We start from the raw sequence: 19,451 nt of genomic DNA, 5'->3' as shown, positions 1-19,451 counted from the left end.
AGACTAATATCCTTGCTCTGCAGGAGAAAGCAGATGAGACCCTCTGGTCTGCTGCTTGCAATGTCCTTGCTGCTTCTAAGCAAAAATGAGTGAAGAAGTCCTTGTGAAAGAGGCCCCTGAATAATCAGGGGAGCAGGGTTTTCTGGAGTGTTGCCTGTTTGCAGATGCCAAGGTCATCTCACAGCCCAGCCCATGGAGTTTCCTGGGTTTTAAATGTTTCAGTTTGGGATTTTTCAACCACACCTGATTTTAGACATAACCTTTGATGTTTGGACTTGTAACTGCATGCCACTGAGGTTTCATCATTCAGAACGAGGGGCCAAACTAGTTAAAAAAAAAAACAAAAAAAAGAAACAAACCGATTTTAGGATTAATTACTCCCAGACAATGAGAGCAATAAGAGTGCAGTGAATGGATACTACTCCTCCTGGAAACAGTGCTATAGAGCCACACCACTCATTTCATCTAAGACTGCACCCTCTTCAAGAATGAAGCATCCAGGTATGCCAGGGGGCATGGTACTGACACCCAGCATCCTGAGCTCCTCCCAGCCTTCCCATCTGGGTTTGTCATTGCCTCTGCTGCCAGATCTGCCTGCATAATGTCTTGGGACAAGGTAATGAGTGTGGCTGGATTCATGTTTAGCTGTACTGCTTAGCACTTCCAGCTGTAGGAGCACAGTCCAGGGAAACGGCTGGCCCAGCCCAGGGAGTTTCTAAGCTCCATGCCATACAAAAGAGATGAAGTCTCTTCAGGGTTGTAGTAGCAGAGGAGGAAAGACATCTGTACTTCAGCAGTTTTACCTGAGCAAACAATGTTTTTGTGTCTGCAAATTGATAATTTGTCTACACAAAATTTGCAGTGTGAATAAGCATGAGCTCTTCCCTGTGATAATTTTTAGCACACTGAGTTTAATTTTTCTAGAAAATACTGTACTTTCCAGTATTTTGTCTTCACCTATCCAAGCAACTTAGTTTCTTAAGCATCCCATGTTAAACTTTTCCAAAGCAGTCTGTAATATGAAATCCAAAGTGCTCATACTGTGGCCTTAGGCAGAAGGAAAATGCATAGATAAAGTATGTACATTCTTTAGCATATGGTTACACCACCATTTACCTCAGGTTTCTCATATTAAAGTACCTATAAATCCAAGAGCATAATTGCATAAAGGAGTAGATCCTGTTATTTTCACCATTGCATTAGCCAATAAGGGTTTTATTCCATGTCTGTGAAAAGCTGTATGGAATACCATGTGTTACAGCCCAGAGGGGTTAAGCAGTATCCAGTACTCACGTGGTATTGCTCATTTTGTCTGTCTTTTGGATAGTTACTTTTTTTTTGGAGTTTTGGAAGCGACGGCAGGCTGAACTGGAGTACGAGTGGGACACAGTTGAGTACTTGGAGCAGGAAGAGCAAGTCCGCCCAGAGTATGAAGCTCGCTGCACTCAGGTAGTGATGAATGAAATCACACAGGTAAGGAGTGTTTTGATAACTGGTGATGGTTACTGCTGTAGACATGCTGTGAGCAGACACGGTGAAAATGGTGAATTGGGACTAGAGCTTTATACATCAGCAGTGCCTCAAATTGATAAGCTGGCCTGAAAAAAGTGACTTGATAAAGTACAGATGCAGGGAGGGGGAATTGATATCTAACTGAAAGCACCTTGAAGGCCTGTTTGAGGACCTTGCACTGCTGAGGTTCCTCTGTCTTAAATAAACAGAAGCAGACATTGTCCCCAGCTTAGAAGACTAAGTCTACTTTATTAAATCCCCCAAGAAATTATTAAATGTTGCTGCCAGAGGCCAAGATCACAGAGCATTTTCTATCTTTGCCTAGGAATGCATCAGGAAAAAAAGGTGAATAGAGGGAAACGTTGCATTATTATATATGATGCCAATAATGTTTTTTTAACCAAAGATGTTTCTGTTTGAAACATGTATAAATAGCTATTGTTGCTAAGTGCATATGGATGAAATTATGATTAATAACAAAAAACTTGCAGAGACAAGGATAAACCTCATTTCAATGACAGAGGATTTATATTTATGAAGATCTTAGTTTAGATTTCTATTTATTATACATTTGAGTAGCTTTAGCTTCGGCAGCTTACTCATATATAATAATTTTATATAATAAAAGTTTCACTTTTTATTATTCTCTGTCAATAGATTACTCTGTCTTTTGCACTGCTTTCACATTCCATTCACATTTTACTAAAGTTTATTAGAAGGCACTTGAAAAGTTTCAAAATTAACTGCCGTTGTTGAAACTATCCTATATAGATCTTCTTTTTATATCTTGTACTATCAAAAAACTCACCCTGTTTAAAAGCTTATAAACCTATGCCACCTTGAATATATAAAGTCATAGCTAGAAAGTTCATTTCAGATAGTTCAAAGAGTGAAGAATATGCTAAAATATTTTATTTTGATCCTCAGAGATTTTTTAAAGATTCGGTGAATTTTCACAGTACCACACTGAGGTAGTCATTTTCCTTAGGGAAGCCATCCCATTGTTCTTATGGAATACATTGAGAAATACAGAGATCAAGGACCAAAATTTTAGTGCCTGCTAAATTTAACCATTGAAGTTTGAAAGATAATGACCTTGGATGCCATGATCAGCCAAGAAGGATGGGTCCATTCAAAAGGACTGTGCACCCCATCATGGCTGAAGTCGATAAGGACTGAGGACCCTCTACCTCTATGGAAGTCATTTTTATCTTAGAAGGGGTAGCAAAAAATTCACCTGTAATCAGGCAGGACTTCTGAAATCATTAACAAATGTTGAGTTTCCAGGAAATAAAACAAGGTACTTTTTTCTTTTTTTTCTCCCCTCAGTATAATAAAGAGTTTAATTGGAGCACACACACATACAAAAAAAAAAAAAAGCAAATAAAAGAAAGAAAGAAGATGGTGTGCATCTCTGATCTGTTTCTTAATCTTTTACAGGAGGAAGAATATGTGCCATACACTGCATGTGGGAAGTGCGTACGGATGACTTTCTGTACAAGTGCCATCTTCTTCTGGGTAAAGTTCTTTTATTCATTTCCCTCATAAATTCACTTTTCTAGTAAGTGTCTAAAAAATGATCCTTATAAACTGAACAAAAAAATGAAGAATGGAACAGGTTGAGTCAGATTTCCGTCTCATGCATAAATCAAGCCCATAAGGTATGGACCCAAATGGAGAAGGTAGCTGTAATCACCCAATACTCGTTAGCATACAGTATCAAAACACCCTGCAGCTGTAGCTTGTGTGTTATGCTTGTGAAGGTGGTCCATTGGTTTTTCCCTCATTATTTTAAGACAAATGGCTTTGCTTTTAGAGGGGCAGTAAGGGGAAGACTTTGGTTTATATGCTCTCCTCCCTGCTAGTTTCTGTCTGATTTGTTCCAGCTGTGTTCTTCCATATTGTGTCTCACAGTCCATGACCTCTTTCAGGTTTTGTGTTTCACTTAACAGAGCAAAGCTGTGTGCTCTTTAATCTTCCAGAGCTTCTACTTTAATTAAAACTAAACCTTGAAAGCAGTCCAGTCAACCATGACACAATATATATAACACAATGAGCAGGCCCAGAGAGATTGCCTTGAAAAGCTCTGTGTTTTAGCATGCTACAGGTATTCTCTTCTGTAGCACAAATAGCAGCTGGAAAAGACCTCGTTCCTGGTGATAGGATGCAGATAGGAGATAGAGTGGTGTCTGGCAGCACAGGAGAGCCTCAGCATTGACACATTTAAAACACAGAGGGAAGAATACTGATCTGCAGTTGGATTTAAATAGGCCAGACTTCATGTTGGAGGGAAGAGATTTGTTCTGGGTTTGTCACTTGTGTTACTGCACAGTTACTGTGTGCGGGGTCAGGGAAGGTGGTTCAAGGCAGTTTGCTGAGATAGTGAAAAAAAGATACACAGCCTATGAACCTTAAACTGAATAATAGCTAGAGAACTAGCAAGAAATAAAAGTAGGAAGAGAAGCAGAAAGAAGAGATGGCAAGCAACATGGGGTACCTGGATCATTATTGCAACTCCTGCCGACTACATGACATGCCTTAAAATTTTTCTATTCCTTTGAGGGGTCAGGCTACAATCTGTAACAGTATCATGTGAAAGAGAAGGTGCAGCCCCCTCCATAATCAATATAGACTCGCTAGTACATTTGCCATCCTGCCAATTGTCCACTATGACAAGTCTTCTCCCATCACATGCCTCAAGGTGCAAGATTTATATTATAGTTATATTGGCTTACATCAGTACAAACCTTGTTATTAGTCATAAAACAGACCATCTCTTTTCTTTCCTGTAGATTTACTATGCTACATGAAAAAAAGACTTCTTTTATGGATTCTCTATTTATTGCTTTGTATCTTATTTGATCATCCTCTTGCAATGGAATGACAGGCACAAAATTGCTTTCCTTTTGCCTATCATAAAAAGTGTTTTGAGCTCACTTTTTCCTAACTCCAGTGGTTGAACATAAGCATCTTTCTTGTGTTCCCTTGGCAGATCCTTTTGATTATTGCTTCAGTTGTTGGAATCATTGTCTACAGGCTCTCAGTTTTCCTGGTGTTCTCTGCCAAGTTGTCACAGCACATCAGTGGAACGGAGGTGATCCGCAAGTACCTGACTCCACAGACGGCCACGTCAGTAACGGCTTCGCTCATCAGCTTTGTAGTCATTATGATTCTCAACATCATCTATGAAAAAGTGGCAATCCTGATCACTGACTTCGGTATGCTGCTGCTATACCTCAGATGGAAGTGTGGGGTAAAATACCTAGGAAAATTAGCATTTAAATGTGTAGTAGGTATTACAATAAATGAATCTGCACCACATCTTTCAGAATTTTCCCACAAAATCAGAAAATACCACCTTAGACATTTTCCAATATAGATTCTCTCAATATCAGAGAAATATGATATTAAGCTCTTTGCCTGAAAAGTCTTTACATGGACAGCATGAAAGATCAATTGTTTACAGTTTTGTGCTTGTGAAACATACAAAGCAAAGAAAATAACTACAACAACCAAGCTTTATGAAAACAGATCAGTAAGGCATAACACATTCAATTATATTAGCTTTTGTTTATAGGGAAAGTAGCTATTTTCTTGTAAATAAGGTCACCATTCCAAAACTACATACCACTCTGATATTGTTAAACAGATAAGCAGTCACAAATAATATTATTCTCTATATCCAGGCCATCAACATTAAAGTAAATATTTTACTTTAGATTCATGAAGTAGTGTGGTGTTTTCAGTTAATACTGTTTCATCAGTTCAGTGTTACATTTGCATCTTTCCTGAGTCTGCTGGATTTGGGCGCTTTTTCTTCCCCTGAGTTATTAGAATTTTTGCTTCTTCTCTTTCTTTATTGTCAGGGAACAAGTTATTTTCTTTTTACAACCCATACAGTTTTAGAATTATATAATGGTTACAGTATACATGGGGATTATGTACAATCTAAATGATAATGCTCTCAGTCATATAAAGGAATATGAGGCATACAGATACTTTGCAGCTGAAGCTCTAGAACAGCTTGTAAGTTACTTGTAGGTTGGGTTGGGGTTTTTTTAATTTATTTCCTTTTCTTCCATCACAGAACTTCCAAGGACACAGACTGATTATGAAAACAGTCTGACCACAAAGATGTTCTTGTTCCAGTTTGTCAACTACTATTCTTCATGCTTCTACATAGCCTTCTTTAAGGGTAAATTTGTAGGTCACCCTGGAAGTCCAGTTTATTGGCTAGGAAAGTACCGCAATGAAGAGGTAAGAATGTAGAATGTATAATTAATCTGGGTATTGTGCTGAAGTTAGGAGTGTGTAAAGTAAAACATAGTTGTACATATCTAACATTAGGTTTTAAAAAGTGGCTGCCTCCCAAGCTAATGGCCTCCGCACTAACCCCTAGCATAAAGAAATATGGTGCAAGACCCGTTGCACTTAGAAATGTATTACAAATACCCAGAAAAGGGTTATTTTACCGTGGTCCTACAATCTGTGACTGGGCACACAGAAAGGAGAGACCATCAGTAGAAGCGTTCCTATTTTGCTGGGTCACCCTCACCTGGTGGTAGCACAGAGCTGCATGACTTCACCTGGAATTTCACTCTTTCACTGGTATTCTGTCAGCCTACAGTATATGGCCTGGAATTAGCTTTTGCATACCTTACTGGAAAGGTTTGCCTAGACAGTCTTCTTCGACTGCTTTCAGTAATGTTATTATAATAATAACCAGGAATGCATAATTTTAAATGCTTCAGTCATGCCTGAAAAGTTAACCAACTTCAAAAAATTTTCCTGTCTCTCCCAACCTTCAGTGTGATCCAGGTGGATGTCTCCTTGAGCTCACAACCCAGCTTGCCATCATAGTAGGAGGGAAAGCGATCTGGAACAACATTCAAGAAGTTCTTGTTCCGTAAGTTCAAACTATTAAGTAATCTGCTCTTTCATATTTGAAAAATACTTGCTTGATGCCTTCAGGCACTTGATACTGAGTTTGGTAACTGTATATTGTGTTCTGAAAGCATAAGACTTGTCCTTGGAGCCTTTTTTGGACTGGTAGTCTGGGCTCCTCTATTGTTTTAACTGATTTTAATTCTAATCAGAAATTCTTCCTTCCTCTGCAAGTCAAACACAATGTGTTTCAGGTTGAATATTCAAAACTGAGATAGTAGAAGCGATGAGAATCTTAAACTGAAGACTTGCTCAATATTGATTGGAATGATTTGTTATGCATTGGGCTCTTAAATGTCATGTGTAATTACTACTTTAACTCATTTAGTAAATATAAATCACTATGATTCTGGTATATTGCCCCTTTGCACTCTTATTTATGGTTTGTAAAAACTCACTTTTAGGATAAGGCAACAAAAGGAAGGAAGTTTTGAATAATTCAGAAATCAATACATCCAGTGATCAAACCTGTAACAGGAGAAATGCCAAATTTCTTTTTTCATCTTCTTCACTTTTTAGATTCTTTTACCAATGTTAGTGTTCTTTTTCTTCCTGTCTGATAGTTTGGTCAAGAATCTAATTGGAAGATATTCTGCAGCTGCTAGATCAGAAAAAGTTATTCCACGTTGGGAACATGACTACCACCTCCAACCCTTTGGAAAACTTGGACTATTTTATGAGTATCTTGAAATGGGTAAGGAACAGTTTAGTCTGGGTTCAGTACTGCTGCTGGATACAGACATGTTCTAAAGAAAATCTTGATACAGAAATGCTTAATATGGTGGACAGAAGAGACATTAATGTTTTCTGAGACAAGTTTTGATTGAGCCATTACAGATGGTTTTACAAGCTTTTATTAAGCAGCTAAGCCTTAATCCATCTTATAACCAGGAAACAGCATGTGGCTGTACAAGGAGGAGTACTGCCACTTCCTTGCCTAATCCTGTGAGAAATGCATTCACAAGGCAGCCCCCTGTCATGTTGTGGTGTAGCACAGCAGAGCCCGGTGTCACACTGGAGGGCTGCAGTCACCGGGACTCTTTGCTGGTAACTTGGGAGCTGGCAGGCCATGGCTGGTTTGTTGCCACCATCCATTCTGTGACAACATTGCCAGTGGACTTGATTGTTGGTTTGGGCCTTCCAGTTCGGTACGGAGACAGATAGTCATGAGATTTCCTCATGACAAAGACGTCAGAAAGAATACACAGGATTCTGGATATTTGAGTACCCAGAATAGTTCCTCACGCTGTGTTGTGATTTGTAATATTTTCCTGTCCCTCTCACCTAGCAGGTTTTTCAGTACTATTGTGCTACTATTTTCTCATCCAGAAGATTTCCTAAGAACCCAGCTACTCTTTCTTGTTTCTCCCATCTGAATTTGGCTTGTATAAACTATACATGTCTACACTAGCTTATCTCCAGTAAGTGAAAGCTTCATCAATGCATGCAACCTCTCCCTTTCACAGTTATACAGTTTGGCTTTGTGACCCTGTTTGTGGCATCGTTCCCCCTGGCTCCTCTCCTGGCCCTTATGAACAACATGTTGGAAATCCGGTTGGATGCGTGGAAGCTGACAACCCAGTTCAGGCGCATGGTTCCACAGAAGGCACAGGACATTGGCGCCTGGCAGCCCATCCTGCAGGGCATAGCCATCCTGGCCGTGGTCACCAATGTAAGTACGGTGCCAACAGCTGCAAGAGATAAAGTGCCTTCACTGCAGGTGCTACATCCAAATGTGGGAATGCTGTGCGTGGCAATGCAACCGAAATGATCCTTAAGGCCCATCTTCTTAAAACAGAAATTCAGCTTCTTTCTTGTGTACTTAAAAATACCATGTGTGCTCAAAATTGCAGACCAGAAGGAATTTTCTGAGAATTTGGACACTAACCTGTGCTTCAGTTATACTTAATTTTTTTAAGCACACAATGAAGAAACTGAATTTTAAGAGTTTCTTGAAAATATTTAAGAAAAACGTTCTGATTAATATACTTTTAACAATGAAATTCAGACCTTTCACATTTTTTGTATCAAACCACCAATATTTCATTTGTAGGAAGAAAAATATGGCGTTGTTATTTATATCATTGTGGATTATTTGATTGCTTATTCTTGAACAGTAACTAGTATGTATTAATTTAACAGAAAATTCTTGCTGCTGGCCTTTTTTAAAGGAGCAGTGACCTCTGGTTTCCTCTGCAGGGACAGTAATGCCACAGACCATCCATGTGGAATAGCCTTTCTCTACAAGGTCACTGTTTTCTTCTGTTATCAGAGAGATCCAAATATGTTATGCTATTGGACAACTCTATTTCCTAGTCAATCCAGCTGGATTTTCTAATACCAATATGAAAGTAGAATCTGAACATTAACATTACTTTAAAATACTGTACCTTATCACAGTTTTCTTGGTATTCAGGGCAGATTTGAAGTGGCTTTGGTGACCTCATGTTGACCAGGCCATGTGTTAGGAATGTGTTTGTGCCCTGCTCTCCACACTTGATGTCAGTGTGCAAACAGAACATCGGCCGCTCACCTCCGTGGGGCTGTTGGCGTGCGAGAGGCTCAGCCAGAGACTGCCACATTCAAACAGCCCCTCTGCACGTGCTGTGAGGACCTCAAAGAGATTGGTATTTATTGCTAATGAAGTGTGGGCCATAAAGCCATGTGCTTGAGCAAATGCTAGAAGCTGTTTTCCTCCTTTAAGTGTGTTTCTTTTTTTGTTTGACATCCAGGAACTGATCCAAGTCATCAGTCTTTCCTTTACCAACCCTGCCTTGATTTTACCTTAGTACCCAGAAAGGGTTCCTTCTCTTCTACATGACTTGTTACAGCTGATTATCCTTGGGTAGTGTATCACCTCCTTCATGTACCTTCTCCTTCATGCATGTTACCTTTGTAGCAGCTGCTAGTACTTGCAAGCAATTTTTGCACAAAGCTACCAGTTTTGAGAGTTGCCGTGAGGCACTGGACTTGCTATTGCATCTGTTGTTGATTTGAAGACTGATTTTAATTAGTTATGGTATAAATGGAAAACTGTGTGCAGTAAAGCTTGGGAAGCAAAGAATGTGCTGTTTGTTTGTAGTTCTCCAGTGCAATACTCTGAAATGCAGCCCATAATTCAAGAGGAAAAAAGTTTTCCTTTGAGAGGATGCCGTAGGATTAGCTCTCGTATTTCTGTCCTTGAAGCTCTCCGGAGCACATCTGGAGATCATTCTGAGAAAGGGAAGAGAGTGAGATAGGGTTCAGATTTAGGATGATGAGAGACCTGGGGCCTTTCAGAAAAGATTCAGTAAGATCAAGTATTAAGCTCTATACCAGAATCTTTCTGATACAAAGAAGCAGCATCAAACTCATTTGGTCCAAAGGGAGAAGGAATTATTTTGGCTTATTGATAAGTTGATATTAATTCATTTGTGGTCTGACTAGATGAGCTAATGAACAGAAAGAAAGTTTATTTAACAAAAATTTTCTATGCTTGTAATTCAGACTACAAATACTCTACTTGTACTCTACTTTTAACTCTACTTCAGAGTTAAAAACAGAGTAATTTAGCTGTGAGGTCGTCTCCCTGCAAGTGCAAGACACAGTAATATCTACTTCTTGTCAGTCAAAAACACCTACTCAGCATGTAAATATAAACAACACATAATTTTCACTTCATTTCACACTGGCATGTAATGCTTAAAAACAGTATTTAAAAGTGCATGCCAACTACATTTGATCTAAGCCAAAGTGCAGTACAAGAAAAACACCTTATCCTTGAAAATTTTCAATGAGTTTTAGACCTAGGATGCCTCCCTGTTATTTGTCATCAGCCAAACTTTCTCTCAACTGAATTCACTTGTAGCAATAATCTGGAGAACTAAATGCAGGTCTGGGACCACAGTCTCAAAAGGATTGTTTCTGCAAATTTTATCTTAACTACAGTGCACCTCCTCAGGTTCTTCAAAAGGTAAGACACTAGGATATTATTCATCATTTGGCAGTGGTGCTACTTGAGGTAGGGTGGGTCTTGTCCCCTTTTCAACTCCCTGTCTTTCTCCCTCAGTCCTGTCTCTTGCATTGTGCTGGCACCAGCACTGTACAAACACATGACGAATCAGACCAGGGAAAGGATCCAGTGGTGATTCCCAGTCAGATCAGCATTGTCATCTGATCTGCTGCATGGGCCCAGAAATGCCCAAGCCAGTGCAGAGCTCGAGTCGACTGCTAGAGGCAGAGGCAGGAGGTTGTTTTAGCTAGCACTGCCACCAAAGTATTTTTCAAGGAACTGTAGAGGAGGTACCCACATTTTTTTTTTCACCTTTTCTCCTCTCTCCCCTTCCCTTCTTCTACAACTGTTACAAATACCTCCTCAGGCTGAGACTGGCTGGCTGGGAATGCTGCACAAAAATGGAGATTTTTCTTTCCCATGTCATCAAAATAAGGAAATATAGACTTCATGAATTGCAGACTAGCATGGTGGCGAATAAATACAGATATTAACCAGTTTTTATGCTCCTCTGTTATCCATTGACTTTGCCCCTAACTCTGTCCCATGATTCTCCTGTGGTTTTTCTGCCTCTTTTATACATCTCTGCCTAAACCTTCCTCCTGATCTCATCAGATCTCTACTTCACACCTTTTTCCTCCATGTCTCTGCCCTGGTTCTTTCCATCCATGTTGTCAAGTGGGTATTTATATCCTGATACGGGACAAAACACTTCTCTTTCAGTCCTGGAGTGCAGCTAGTCACTCCTTCCCAGGCGCTGGGCACCAGAGACGCCTGTTGTCATGAGCTGGCTGGGCAGCCTCTTGCTAAATACTCAGCTGCAGATCTTGCCAGTGGAAAGTCTTCCTCACAGGGAAACCTTTTGAACTTGCAGTAGCAGAGGAGGAAATTGGATTAAACATAGTTAACCCATCCTCCAGAATAGGATGTTTTGGGAAATTCATGAGTTTAGAAAAGACTTCCCACAACAAACCCACAGATCATATTTCCTACCCAGTTTGTGACTAGCAGACTGAGTAGGACAGGGACTCTCTTGGGAGCAAGATAAAAACAAATGGTCACGTCACGTAAAACAGCACTATGCAGCTGCTACTAAAAAAAATTATCTTGGCATCAAGAGCAGTTTCCACATGTACTACGCTATAGTAGGAGGCAACAAGTACCAAGATGAATTTGGGCTGGCTAGCACCTCTGAAAGGGTGGGATGTTTCTAGGATCAGAGACGGATCAGTTATATATCTAATTTATTTAATTCCTTTGCTCAGACATCAGAGAACCTGGTGACATTTAATTTTCTGTTACTGAAGAACTCTTCTGTTGTTTCCATTAGTTTCATCAGGCAGAATTTCTTTAAGCATCTCATAAGTACTCATAAGAAGCACATTTGCTGACCTCCTCTGCATGCACATGAAGAAAGGGGTTTATAATATAGATGTTTTAAGGCATTCAGCAGAGCTAGCATAATTTAGCAACTGTACAGAGTGCACATGCCAGAAAGGGATTGTTTTGTGCCCATGAGAGACTACATGCTCATTTACAGAATGAACAACCACTGACGGGAAAAGAACGTATTTTCTATTTTTAGCTCATATGCTAACTTTTGAGATGATAAGTATATGGCAAAGGAATGCATATTAAAGCTTATTTCTTTAATGCTGTTCTGCTTTTTTGCCTTGTCTTTCTGAAATGCAGGCTATGATCATTGCTTTTACATCTGACATGATTCCTCGTCTGGTTTATTACTGGTCCTTTTCGGTCCCTCCTTATGGGAGTCACAGCAGCCACACTATGAAGGGGTATATAAACAGCACACTTTCTGTCTTCAATATATCAGACTTCAAGAATGAAAGCAGACCTTTTTCCCCTTGGTTTGGGAACCAAATGACATGCAGGCAAGTGTCAAATAAGCATTTGTCATTTTCCAGTTACAAAAATAATGGTTTTTATATCTAAGCTCTCTAATTCAGTTAACAATATCCCATAAGAAACATTACAACACAGGAAAACCCAGCTTATTTTGAATGGCAGAATAGAGTGGAAGTATTCACCCATAATTATGTGATACTCAGAAAATTCTTATTTTAATTTGGCTTCTTCCTAGCTGATTGTTTTTCAAAAAAAAGAAACCTTAAAATTTTTATCAGTAATTCTTAATAAAATGGGAAAAACTATGACATTTCAGCCAAATGTGGCTTATCTTGCAGATATGATTTTACCCATCACAGTAGCTCCCCGAGCTGACTGTTCCTGGACACATTAAGCAGGGCCATGTCGTGCTCCATCCTCTGGCCACAGAGCCGTACTGCAGAGATGCCAGAGTCCAGCTCCTGACTTTCCTGCATTGCTTTCAGATACCGGGATCTCCGCTACCCTCCTGGTCACCAGCACCAGTATGAGCACAACATATACTACTGGCATGTCCTTGCAGCCAAGCTGGCTTTCATCATTGTCATGGAGGTCAGTGTATGGGCTCTGCTTCAGCATTGCTTATTTAATCTCTTCCCTCCCTGTGGAAAATCCTTCCGAGGCATTCAGTCCAGGCACAGCTGTCAGAGCTGGTGATGTGTGCCAGCATGAGCAAGAGCTTGGGAGATGGAAATTAAGAGTAGCAACATTGGAAAAAGAATTCCCTGAAATCATGACATCAGCTGAGGATTGCCCCACAAATTCTTTTCTCAAGACCTGTAGAATAATTTTTAGTAGCAGAAATAGAATACATGTACTTAGAGGAAGTTTGCACACAGTGTCCTGCATGCATATACATGGTACCTGTATGTAATACATGTACATAATACAGGTACGATACATGGCAGAGTCAAGTCTATAAAGACAGTCACTGTAAGAAGTGAGTCTCTAGATGATCATCAAAAAGCAATTGCTCCTTCCTCTGCAGCTACAGCCTGGACTTATGAAAGATGGGAATCAGTCCAAGATGAAGAGAGATAAATACTTGGTATTATTTAATTATAAAATGTATTTAGGGCCTGATCCAGGGACTGCTGAAGTCATCAAAACTGGTTAGAGATTTCCTGTATCAGAGAAATATAATGGTCCCAGAGTCATTTGAACAAACCTAAAAATCTTATAGGAAACTGTAACCAGTGTTTCCAAGCAGGAGGGAAGCGCTGTGTTCCAGAGTTTCCCCAAAGCAGCCAGAGAAGTCCTTGCTCAAATCAGGACTGGAAAATCTGAATTTTTTGTTTATCATATAATTATCTTATTAGTCATATATTTTTAAAATCTTTTTCTACCATGTTAGATACTGATACTGAATCAGCACAGAATCTAAAGACAAAAAGTGTCGTTTCATTTATAATCAGAATAATGTGCTGTTCAGCCTGACTGATATTTTTTCATTTTCACCTTTCACAGCATGTCATATACTTTGTGAAGTTTATTATTTCATATGTAATTCCGGATGTATCACAAAAGACCAAGAGCAAGGTCAAACGAGAGAAGTACCTCACACAGAAACTATTACATGAGAATGATCTCAAAGGTATGAAAAAAAACATGGGCAAAATAGCCAACAAAATCATTAGAGGACCAGAGAGCACTTTACGACCTAAAGATGAATGAGTACTTTTTCATATGGAATAACAGTATTTAGACAACTAATATCTGACCCGATATTACCAACAGCTATCAACCATTTTGGATTTACTAGATATTGTTTCTTGCACCTCTTGCTTACTCATTTTCCAGTTTCCCTTGGACAAATGCAACCACTGCAACGCAGATGAGAGTTATCATTTTTTTAAACTGCTTTTTAGGACATATTAAAAAAAAAATAATAAAAAAAGGTAAAAATTATTTCATCTCTTAAGAAGATGCAGATTAATTCCAAGCACCTAGGCTGCATTCTACTTTTTTTAGGCACCAGCTATTAGATGACTAGTGTGACTTGAATAAAACCTTAAGAACAAGGATGATTTGCTATAAGGATATCATTGCATCTAATGAAGGAATTTTGATTGATTGCTAATGCAAACCTCAGCTATAAAATGAAGAGGAAAAACCAAAACGTGAAGAAAAAAGAAAGAAAATACAACTCAAAATCCCATTGTTAAGCCATTGGAATTGACATACTAAGTGTGGTTGTTTGCTACTCTGAATTAACTATGCATACTGAGACTTAAATGGATAACAAGATATTTCAATTAATCATGGACTTGGATCACAAGGAGCAACAGGACTGTAAGCCCATCCTGTTCATCAATCTTTGTGTAAACAGGAGAATGGCCTTTGAAATCAATGCATACAAACTGACCTTACAGCACTCCAAGTGAGTAGAAAACTCAGGCATTTTATCTTCCCCCAGTCAATGTCCTTTCATTAGCTCACTCGCCCATTCTGAGCTAAATGCTCATAGCCTTGAAGGTCTTGTACCTGTAAAAGCAATAAGTGTTAAAAGTCTTTTCACATACTAAATCAATATTTGTGGAGGGCTGTCTTTTGCATTTCTCTAACACCAGAACATGCTCTTCCCTGAGGTTTTGACATAGGATGAATGTGCAGCTGAACATTTTGATACACATTGTGTGATGAAGTGAATTCTGACAAGACTATGAATCTATTGAAACTGGAGATTGGAATAAACCATTTAATAGGCCTTAACCATGCTATGAAGCTTTAAATAATACAGATGGATGTCAGAGGTGTGGAGGCATGTGCTACAGCCATCAGTCATCTTCAAATCAGTCTGCCAATCTGCTTGCTTATTTTGGCTCCAGCTGCAAACTGGGAATAAGGGAATTACAGATTAGGCATGTATATGGAGGGTTATTTTGTGCCTGAAGCATTGATATTGCAGATTATTAACTTGCTTTCTCTTTTAACAGTTTTAATGGACCAATTTATATTAATCATGAAAACTAAAACCTTTTTAAAAAAGCAAAATATGCCTGTAGTTTATAAACCAGGTGATTACTTTATGTTTGTAATTTTGTACTCTTCTGAAATGCAATACATATGCAGAATTTTTTGGCAGATTATTCATATAGCTTTTTACATATGAAGTCCATTTACAGAAACTAAATAGCATTTAGAAGATGTATTTTATCCAGTCAATAGTCAGAAGGAATTAAACCTATGAATTTTGCATCAAGATCTCCAAATACGGAGTGCTGTGTAACTCAAGCCTGTCTTTTGAAGTAAACCCTATAGAATCATAAAAAGACCTTTAAGATCATCAAGTCCAACCATTAACCTGACACTGCCAAATCCACAACTAAACCATGTCCCTGAGTGCCACACCTACATGTCTTTAAATACCACTCTCTGAGCTGAGCCATCCAGCCAGTCTTTTACCTAGCAAGCAGTAGGCCTGCCCAAGCTGTGAGCAGATCAGCACCCACTGGGACCTGAGGACTTGTGTCTGTGTCTAAGTGGTGTAGCAGGTCACTGACCATTTCCCCTTGGATTACAAGGGCTTCATTCTGCTCCCTGGCCCTGTCTCGCAGCTCAGGGGGCTGGGTTCTCAGAGAACTTGGTCTTACTAATAAAGATTGAGGCAAAAAAGTCATTGAGTATCTCAGCCTTTTCCTCATCCTTTGTCTGTGTGTTTTCCACCACATCCAATAAAGGATGGAGAGTCTCCTTAGCCCTCCTGTTGTCGCTAATATGTTTGTAGAAACATTATTACTGGCTTTTGCAACAGTAGCCAGATTAAATTGGGGTTTGGCCCTTCTAATTTTCTCCCGCATAACCTCACAACATTAGTCTTCCTGAGCTGTCTGCCCCTTCTTCCAAAGGCCATCAACTCTCCTTTTTTACCTGTGCTCCAGCCAAAACTCTCTGTTCAGCCAGGCTGGTCTTCTTTTGAATATTTCCAGAAACTCCACAACCTTTCTGGGCCACTGTGCCACTGCTTGATCCCTCTTACAGTGAAAAAGTGTTTCAGTTTGTGCCCACTGCCTCTGGTCCTGTCACTGCATAATATACCAAACTTTCAGCTAAAACAAAGTTTTGTCCAAAAAACCATTTCAAGGAACAATTTAATGAAGTACTCTGGATTTCCCTGTGCAAAATGAGTTGGGTTAGAAAGGGCAGTCAGCTCCTTTCATACCTGGAGCTTTTGGTGCTAGCTTTCAAATGGATCTTTCTCATTTGCAGTTGTGTTTAGATGAGAGATGCCATTTGTATTTCCTCTTCAGTGATCACAGCACCCATGTGCCTTAAATACCTTTCCAGGTATGGTGTTAGAGGTCTGGGGCAGGTAAGGAGGCATCCTGTGATGAAGGGGGAAAAATGCAGCACAAAACGGACCATTTCAGGTAATTATTTGGTCTTAAGGAAGCTCTTTGAGAATTAAAGAGACTATGAAACAAACGAATTGTCATACTGTGAGCAGTGGCAGAGCTTAAGGCGGATTTTCAGGAGTGCCTAGACTTTTGCTCCCTGTTTAATACCTGGGGACTCTCCAAGTTGTTTCTTCATACATCAGTTGGCATCATTTCCTAAAGGGAGAGTTAGCTCTCAGTGTCATAAAGAGTTTATATTCCTGCCTTTAAAATAACAATTAAAAACCCTGCTACATCGGCAAAGCCTACGTGCCTGTGGCTTGGGCTCCTCCCGTAATAAAATCCTAATCAGCTCTGAGTGTGCTCCTATGTAACCTTTTTTGTTCAGATGACAAATGTGCTTTTGAAACCGGTCTTCCACTTGTCTCCATTTTCTGGGAGACATCACAGACTAGTCTGGGCACACGTGGACTGAGTTTCTTCTGCCTCAAACCGACGCAGAAGGCAGCTTTTAGATACGCACTTAATGGTGGCTGACAGGCACTTAGTCCTCAGAGCTGAAACCAGAGCTGGGCTGAAGAGAGTGGTGAGCTCTGCATGGGCATCAGCTAGCCAGCATTAACTTTTTGCTCTACTGATTTGCTTCTGAAATGCCATGCTCTATGCTAATGTAGCTGTAACATTTCATTTCAGAAGACATTACATCAGGAATTCAGTTCAGTTTGCCATGTGCTCAGTGTTACTCACAGCAGAGTTCTGAATCAGAGAAAGAAGAGGGAAACCAACACAGTGCCTAATAATTGCATTTTAATAGTTTGATTTAAGCTGTGCAGTTTCTGAAGCCTCTACCTCCAGCTGCTGAAATGTGCTCTGCTTGCACGCAGGAAGCTCTGCAGAGGCATAAGAACAAAATGCTGGGGACCAGTTGCCAACATATGAGTATTTGTATTTTTTTTTATTTTTAGGCTTGGTCACTTTATAATTAAAGATCTGCTTGAAGGGAAAATCAGCATTTGTTTTAAAGTCTGAATCCATTTTACCTTTTTTCTACACTTGATATGTAGGCCAGATTCCTACTTTGTACAGATCTGTTGAAGTCAGGGTGAATTTGGACCAGTGACCATTTCATTGCCTTAACAAGCACCATAAATTACAGACTATCACCACTGTTTTAGACTCCTTGTATGTCAATAAAATTCAGAATGTAACAGTGTATTTTTTTGTATTTTTTCTAAGAATGTTTGCAATTCATTTTTAAATATTAAGATTTCTTTTATATTTATTGTCATTAAATAAAGTCTATTTTAAAATATCAATACATCTGATGTTGATTAGTGTTGTTTGTTTTTCCTTGAATGATACTGCTGCTGCCAAATGCTACCCTTAAATTATTACAGTGTCATCCCTGTCTAATTTCCATATTCATCCTCTTTTTCAAGGATTTTCCTCTTACTCCATTAAACTGTTACTAGTGCTGAAATTTATCTCCTGTGTTTTTCTGCATCTCCTGGATGGAAGCCATTCCTTTCAACACCACATCAATGACAAGGACCATTATGTTCTCATACATATAAACAGTTTAGGTCTTTATAACCTTTCACTCCTGTCATGATAAACGCAGTATTATGTTTCAGAGTCACCATTTATTTCTTCATCTGGATCGAGTCTGGGATACTCTCACCTCCAGGCAGTCCACTCTGTCTCTCCCTGCCATCCAGCCATCAGTCCTCTTCTGCTTCTGCTCTGGTCTTGCTCTCTGCTTCGGGGAAATTCTTCCCTAAGACTTAGAGAGCAGAAAGGTTAGAGGGTAATTTTAAATGCAGACCTTCTTTGCACTGTGGTGCATTGGTTTTATTTCACATAGAGATTCTCAGGATCTGCTTTCAACAGCTTTATGACAGTTGTAGATGCAGAAGTACTATCACATCCGACCTGTTTTCTGCTCACTAAGGACTATGTGTCTCACAGATGCCAGCACCCACTCTGCCCTGCCACTCTTGCTTCAATCTGGCTTTGTCAAAGCAAGAACAGAAGAAACTTTAGAATAAGGCATAATAAGGATTATTGTCCTACAAGCAGAAAGATATACTATTATCATAGCCCAAATCCATTCAAGGACTATTTTGTGCAGTTTTAAATTGACTTGTACATTTAAAAATATTCAAACAGGCTTTAGTTATTTTTTTTGCTTATTATACAAATAGTCAAAGCATAGCATTTTATGTCTGGTGATGATAGAATGTAATTCTTTCTGTCACAGAGCAGATGAAGTGTACTTGTTTTGGATGGTCAGTATATACCAGATGAAAGCACACTGTGCTCTGCCCCACCTGGAACACCCAACCCTGTTAGTGTGCTCTGCCTGCACATCACCAGAGATGTCAGCAAAGGTATGAACAATTCACACCAAGTCTAGATTTTTCTCTGGTATGCCTACCTGTCATTGCCAGTCTATTACATAAGGCTGCTTTTCCCATACAGGGGAGCAAGTGATGGTGGCTGCAAGTTTTATTTTTATTTGCATTTTTGTGGACATCAAGCATGGATCTGTAGCAGGTATGCAAAACACTGAAAAGATATGGATGTAGTTAGTCATAAATAACCTCAGCACAGCTTGGAGAAATATTTTCCTCATAAGAGAATACTGTGTTTTAATAGCCTGATAATAGTAAAAATTATTTTTAGGAAAATTTAAGAAAGTGGTTTTTATTTACAAGCTAGAAGTGCCTCAAAACAAGCGTATTTTAAAATTGCTTTCTACA

At 39.3% G+C, this 19,451-nt stretch overlaps 1 protein-coding gene across 1 annotated transcript in view; it reads left to right on the top strand.

Annotated features, from left to right (window-relative positions):
- Positions 1 to 18,007, top strand: part of LOC131591769 (anoctamin-6-like) — a 70,088-nt gene extending 52,081 nt beyond the window's left edge. The window contains exons 11-20 of the mRNA XM_058862811.1: positions 1,328 to 1,473; positions 2,953 to 3,030; positions 4,505 to 4,730; positions 5,600 to 5,769; positions 6,321 to 6,418; positions 7,020 to 7,150; positions 7,923 to 8,128; positions 12,140 to 12,339; positions 12,799 to 12,904; positions 13,820 to 18,007. Of these exons, the coding sequence (XP_058718794.1) occupies positions 1,328 to 1,473; positions 2,953 to 3,030; positions 4,505 to 4,730; positions 5,600 to 5,769; positions 6,321 to 6,418; positions 7,020 to 7,150; positions 7,923 to 8,128; positions 12,140 to 12,339; positions 12,799 to 12,904; positions 13,820 to 14,026 (1,568 nt within the window). The 3' untranslated portion in view covers positions 14,027 to 18,007. The remainder of the gene's footprint in view (positions 1 to 1,327; positions 1,474 to 2,952; positions 3,031 to 4,504; positions 4,731 to 5,599; positions 5,770 to 6,320; positions 6,419 to 7,019; positions 7,151 to 7,922; positions 8,129 to 12,139; positions 12,340 to 12,798; positions 12,905 to 13,819) is intronic.
- Positions 18,008 to 19,451: the final 1,444 nt, after the last annotated feature.

This window comes from Poecile atricapillus, chromosome W, assembly GCF_030490865.1.
Source record: "Poecile atricapillus isolate bPoeAtr1 chromosome W, bPoeAtr1.hap1, whole genome shotgun sequence".
In the NCBI taxonomy this organism is placed as follows: Eukaryota; Metazoa; Chordata; class Aves; order Passeriformes; family Paridae; genus Poecile; species Poecile atricapillus.
Note: the sequence above shows the minus strand (reverse complement) of the source record. Positions and strands in the feature narration are given on the sequence as shown.